At 47.6% G+C, this 6,474-nt stretch overlaps 1 protein-coding gene across 2 annotated transcripts; it reads left to right on the plus strand.

Annotated features, from left to right (window-relative positions):
• The first annotated feature begins 2,566 nt into the window (after window positions 1-2,566).
• Window positions 2,567-5,752, plus strand: KCNE4 (potassium voltage-gated channel subfamily E regulatory subunit 4). Of its 2 annotated transcripts, XR_008615548.1 has the most exons (3): window positions 2,567-2,641; window positions 3,193-4,180; window positions 4,491-5,752. XR_008615548.1 is itself a non-coding variant. In XM_055079083.1 (2 exons), exon 2 carries the CDS (start codon window positions 3,219-3,221, stop codon window positions 3,729-3,731), a length of 513 nt encoding a protein of 170 aa, XP_054935058.1. In that variant the 5' UTR covers window positions 2,567-2,641; window positions 3,193-3,218; the 3' UTR covers window positions 3,732-5,752. The 2 variants fall into 2 exon arrangements, 1 of the variants encoding a protein (XP_054935058.1); XM_055079083.1 differs by having other exon boundaries at window positions 3,193-5,752.
• Window positions 5,753-6,474: the final 722 nt, after the last annotated feature.

The following is a 6,474-nucleotide window of genomic DNA, read 5'->3' on the forward strand; positions in this document are numbered from 1 at the left end:
TTGCTCTTCAAAAAGACACTGCTAAGAAAATGGGAAGCCACAGACTAGGAGAAAATATTTGTAGAAAGGATTTATTTCTTTAACATTGCCGTCTCTTGATACTATGGTATAAAGTAGATGTAATCAATAATTCTTGTGTGTCCCCATACTTGCCCTGATAGAGTGCACTTTCTAGATGCTTTTCTTTCCTCCCTGACTATTTACGTCATTATTCACTGCCATAATTCTCATAATAGTGTTATGAGTGAGGGCTGGAGAGAAGACTGAGCTTCGTGTTGTGAGGCTGCAAGCCCTACCTCTTAAATTCCGTTCTTGGTGGGAGAGAAAAGAGCAACCATGAAAAATATGAAGACAGGCACATGTCCATCAGGAAGCAAACTGAAGCCCTTGGTAGCAACAGGACACTCTCAACAATGACAACAAAAAGCATAGACTGAGCATACACATTCTTCCAGATATGGTGCTAAGTGCTTTACTTGCAACGTTTCACTTAACTGTAAGAGAAACATATGTGGGAGTCAGTACGAGGTCCCAGAGGCAGCAGGGACACCAAGCAGGCCTCCAGCAGAGTTTCACTTGGGTTGTTCCCTCTCTGACACCTGCAATGGATTGTGTTCTTCCTATGTCCCTGTATTGCTTTATCCTTTGGATACCATGCTAGATTCATCCATGTCCTTTCTTGGTTTTACCGTCTTGGGACTGTTGGCTTGGGTTTGAAGATTTATCTTGTTTGAAACTTCGGCCTCTGTTTGGCTCCTTGGCACAAGGCTTTGTACTTCCTTGTTCCTTAAGTCTGGTGACCCCTTTCCCACCTCCTCTCTGCCTCTTCAAAGCTTCCAATTTGCAATGTTTGACCATCCCTGGGTGATTTTTAATCTCATACATCCCAGGGTACATAATCAACACTACACAATGAACAGGCATTACTCTCATGGGTCTCTCTTGTTCTAGTGTCCCTGGCGAACCACTGTAGGCATAGCTGAAGAAGAAAGCCTTCAGGTACTTACAGTAAGTACAGGTTGAAAAGGCCATGTCTACCTTGACCAAGGTAGCTGTGGAGCTTTTTAAGTAGATGTAACTCTGGGGATGGATGTCTTTACTGGTGTGAGCAAAGTTCCAGTGTATGGATGACCTGGGAGTTGGAATGGTCAGCTGTCGATACCTGATAGCCAGCTGGGGACTTATGGGCAAGCACTGCCCAAACCAGAAGGTGAGCAGACCAGTGGGGAAAACAGCAACACGCGCTCCTCGTCCTGCTCTTTGCACAGCTGTCCCAATAGAATTAGAGCCAGGTGCTACCCCAGTGGGTTCATGTAGCAGCAGTGAAAGTCCCCGCGCTCGGGCTACATACGTGCCTGATGGAGCAGAGAGATGGTACCACGTTTCCCTTCAGCTTCAATTTAACAACAGCAGGACCACGGGAGATGTCTTCTCTAGAGTAGATTCCCCAGGAGAGGCTGGCTGGCTGCACTTCACAGGCCACAGGCAACCGGGGGCAGAGCATTCTTCCTGCTTTACTTCAATGTAGGATGAAATCTTCTCAGAATAAGCATCCCGGGGAGCAGACAGACTGACACCAAAGCCTTCAATCCCTTCGCCAGTTTTGATCTCTGTGACCATTTTAACGCAGGGTCTGCTAGGTTTTAAAAGCTTGGACTGTGCTCAGTTGCTCACCCGAAGAATCCCTGCTCCTCCCCTGACAGCAAAGAGATGCGTGAATGGTCTCTGTGTGACGCTCCGGAGGAGCGGTTATGCGTCGTAGAACTGGAGAAAAATTTGCCTACAGTAAGTGTCTTGCGCTGTCACCTGTTTCCACTTCACACAGACTACCGAAAAGCATCTGGAAGATATATATCTATTATTGTTAAAAAAGATAGATTCGTGAGCGTTACGAGATTATGATGCAGAAGACAGGTAGCATCTCTCTGTGTTTTTAAAGGGCTAACCCACACCCACCAGCCTTAAATCTTAGACTGATTGAGCTGACAGGGACTCAAAAGCTCGCACACTTCCTAGAATTCTACATATTGAAGCCCCCTACGTCCAACAGTTTCACAGATCAGGAGCCTGAGGTGCGGAAACGTTCAGTGAGGATCTATTACGTTTGCATAGTCAGTGGAAGAGCTGACACTCAAGCCCTGGTTCCTTGACAGTACCTCCCGCGCTTGCTTGCAACTATCTTTTATCTAGATTATGGTATTTGTCTGTCTCTGAAAACCTTGCGAGACATCATGGTTATTCCCCGAGAGGGAGATGAAGCGTGAACTAATTTGCAGTGAGAGTGGACTTCGGGGCAACATTTCCAGCTGGGCACATTGTTTTCTCCTTTTTCACGGCCACCTGAAAACTTTGGCTGGGCGCTGGCGGGCTGGGAAGCTGTCCCTGCTTCCCAGTCTTTTTCTGTTCGCAGCTGCAAAGTTCAGCGAGTTGAACTGCCGTGCTGTGAGCTCACTGTTCACTCTGCCACGACCAACCTCTGTTGTAAATTTTCCTCCCTGAACACGTGACGATGTATTTCTTGACTGTATATCCCAAGGGCGGCAGCGGAACTGTCAGAGCGCCGAGCCGCACACGGAGCAAGAAGTCTCTTGGACTTGACGATCTAGGAATTCAGGACTTGGGACAAATTTGCCAGCCCTTGGTAAGTTAGCAACGCCGCTTTGCTTCGGAAACATAATGAAAGGATATTTCTAGCAATTTGTAGCTGCAGTTTTCTTTTCCTTTCTTTTTTTCCTAAGGAAATTTTGTCCTGAATTAAAAATAGGTTTACGTTTGAAAGCAAAATGTAAACTTTTTTCCTGCTCAATCAGTTCAAAAAGTTTCCCCTGATGAAGACGTTATTTCTTTTCTCTATGCACCCTTGTCTTACACTGATTTTTTTTTTTTTTTTGCTTTTAAAATGATAAAAGCAAAGCTTTTTACATGCTCACTTTATGAAAAAAAAAATATGATGGACACGTATACACGAAAACTAAAATCTTCCCCTCATTTCCTCCCACCGCCCCGTGTCCCCATGCAGCCCAGCCCCTCGCAGCTGACCCCTGTTTACTATTTGGTGGGGCCTCTTACTGCTCCTTCCCCACGCAGCTTCACGCTTTTCTGATATTGCAGTTGCACAAATCTCGTGCTCGCCCTCCTGCCTGTACTGGGGCCGCCCCGTGGGAGAGATCTAACCTGCACGTTTCTCCCCAGACCCTGGCTGTGTGAGCAGAGCTTCAATGCTGAAGATGGAGCCTCTGAACAGCACGCATGCCAGCACCGCAGCCCCCAGCGGCCCCCTCGAGTCCCATGTGCCGGGCAGTGGCAGCGGCAACGGCAACGAATACTTCTACGTTCTGGTGGTCATGTCCTTCTACGGCATTTTCTTGGTTGGAATCATGCTGGGCTACGTGAAATCCAAGAGGCGGGAGAAGAAATCCAGCCTCCTGCTGCTGTACAAAGACGAAGAGAGGCTCTGGGGGGAGGCCGTGAAGCCGCTGCCCGCCACGTCGGGCCTGAGGTCGGTGCAGGTGCCCATGGTGCTGAACGTGCTGCAGGAGAGCGTGGCGCCCGCCCTGTCCTGCACCCTCTGCTCCATGGAAGGAGACAGCGTGAGCTCCGAGTCCTCCTCGCCCGACGTGCACCTCACCATCCAGGAGGAGGCGGCGGACGACGAGCTGGAGGAGGCTTCGGAGACGGCCCTCAACGAAAGCAGCGAAGGCTCCTCGGAGAACATCCACCAGAATTCCTAGCACCCCTAGGACCTCTGGAGGTGGCCCCGTCAGCCAGCACCCTTAGAGCGAGGAAGGGCGCTTTTCGTGTCTGGTTTCACCTTTGCAAGGCAACTGCCGCTTTCAGGAGACCCTCGGCAAGCCCCTGAATGGGGGGGGGGACATGGGGGACAAGGCTCAGGCGGAGCCAGCAGCAGCCCGCAGTCCACGACGCGCCTGTGGTGTGGACGTGCCACTGAAAAAGCCCTGAAGGCGTGCAGTGTGTACCTTTCCTTGGGATCTGGGGGTCGGGGGTCCTGTGCAGAATTCGGCAGGTCGATGTGCTTGCGGTTGTTTCCTCATGGGATGCCCTGGGTAACACCTGCAACATCTGCCCACTCCCAGGGCTGCCAAATGCCTAGGGCATCCTGAGGGACTAGTTTCGATTTGACAATTTGCCTAGAGCTTTGTTCTTCTACATCTGATTGGCTGTAAGTACCTCTAACGTGAACCTGTGGCTTTAGTTCCCCCTCGGGTTACAGAGCTTCTTTGAGAGGTCTTTTGGGTTAGAGGGGGGATATTTGATGGAGGACTTTTGATGGGAGGAAGCTGGAGATCTGAATCTGGTCCATTTGCATTCTGTAAGGAAAAAATAGGCAATTTTTAAACCTGTTAACGTTGGCTGGGATTATAAAACGAATCTGCTATTTTGACCCTTTGTCTAACCTGTGACTTTGAACTCTGATCTGGGACCATCCAGCATCACATGCTGACATGACATTTTTTTTTTTTGCTTGGAAGGGCTTCCGCAGAATCTAACCTGCACTCTGAATGGCCATGCAGGGAAGCTTCCCAATCTTTCCAGAAGGGGTGATGGTGAGGTTGAACAAACCCAAACCGTTAGCTCCGCTGCTGCTTTTTTTCCCAGCCCAGTTTTCTGAGCTGGGAGAGGATATAATGTGGGCCTCCACGACATGGCATTTCGTCACGTAGCTGAGACTTAGAAGGGCATACGCCGGTGAGATTGTGCAGAGCTGCGGTTCGAGTTCTCTCTTTCTTAATCCCAAGCCCTGAATCTGATTTGCTGTGTGGTCCTGGGCATGTCATCGAGAGGCTTACTGCCTTCCTGAGACTCCTGATGATCTAGATCCCCAGAGGGCTGGAAGGATGTCTTTAGATTTTAAGACTCTGTGATAAATCCTACATGGCCTGGTGTGAGGAAGTTTGGACAAAATATTTCCCCCTTGGCCAGTAAGTCTGAAAAAGGATCTGCTTACTTAAAGGGGCAGTTGGAGACTGAGAACACATGTAGCTGGGAAGTCCAGGGTGAATCACTAAACCAATCCCTGCTTTCACTTTCCCAGCAGTGAATCAAAGAGGCAGATACCACATTTTACTCTGCAGGGCTGTCTGGGTAGCGGACTATTAACGCTCCAGTTAAGGGAGTGAGACATCTAAGAGAAAATGCTCAGGAATGCTTGGTAATGTTTCCCTGTATTCCTGTGGTCAGTTGCTTCGCAGCAGACTCATTAGGCCCTTGAAGACAAGGCAGAAGAGAAACACACCAAAAGGTCAAATTTAATTCTAGTAAAAACAAAAACTATTTTTTTTTTTTTTTTTTTTAATACGCTCTCCCTGGATTGGAGACAGCAATAACTACTGTTCCCATGGAAGGGTTAACAGTGTAGGAGCTGGTTTATCAGTTCGCCTTAACACAGCGCTAGAGGAAATTTATGTTTGGGGGAAAAAGGGCCCTCCGTTCACTTTAAAATTCAGAGTGTGGATTTACTCCAAAGGGGGCTGTTTAAGGTGAAAGAAGCCAAGTTAAGTTTGGCCCCTTGCCTGGAATCACTTGAATTCTGAAACTTTACTGCGATGGACATGTGCGTTGTCACATTTTCCATTGCTTAATCCTGAAGTTTGGTGCAAGTCTATCTGCGCCTATTAAAAAGTGATGTATATACTTCCTTCTTATTCTATTAAGTTGTACAAAATTGTCTCCCGTATTTAACAGTTTGTAATTTTCACAGTATTTTTTAATTTAAATAAACACATTTTCCCTAGGAAGTTATGAGTTTTCTTTGATCCGTCAGTATAACTCCTAATTTCTAAGACATCCCCGATGCATTTTTCCAAGCCATCTCTGAATCTGGGTCATCTGCCAAGTCAGACTCCCATGAAAGCGTATCTTATTTCTGCCTAAATCATAAAGTGAGCGGGGCTAGGTTTTTCCTTCCTTTGATATGCTTTGCAATGAATAAAAAATAAGCTGTACATACGTCTTACATCCACTTCTGTTTTTAAATTTGGGGGCCATGGGGTGAACATGCAGTGACAGGGCAACTGTTGTGAAGATGTTCCTCCGAATTTGGTTGCAAGAAAACCTTTGATTTACGTGTTGCCCGGACAAATATTATCCACACGTGGCCACAGCGTCACGGGCTAATGGGCAGGGAACTGCTGTATATAGATGTTGTATATACATTCGTATACACATATACATAATGGGGAGGGAGATTTTTGTGTATACACAAGCTTACGAACATACCTAAGCACACAGGCCATGAGTTAGGGCTGGCCCTCTCTCCTCTCACAGTCACCTCCACATGAAGACTGACCGTCTACGTTCCTCCCCCTGGTCTTGCTATAGCTCTGAGCACAGCCAGCCTGTCTCCTTTAAGATTTTATTTGCACAGTTGGAAACACTAAAGAAAAATTACCCAAACCGGTGACCCATTTTGAATTAAGCAGATGGTAGAGAGTGGCCCGACGTTTATGTTTCTCC

This window comes from Physeter macrocephalus, chromosome 2 (assembly GCF_002837175.3).
Source record: "Physeter macrocephalus isolate SW-GA chromosome 2, ASM283717v5, whole genome shotgun sequence".
Classification (NCBI taxonomy): Eukaryota; Metazoa; Chordata; class Mammalia; order Artiodactyla; family Physeteridae; genus Physeter; species Physeter macrocephalus.

Coding starts and splice junctions, on each gene's coding strand:
- KCNE4 (XM_055079083.1), top strand. CDS start 3,219: ATGCTGAAGATGGAGCCTCTGAACAGCACGCATGCCAGCACCGCAGCC.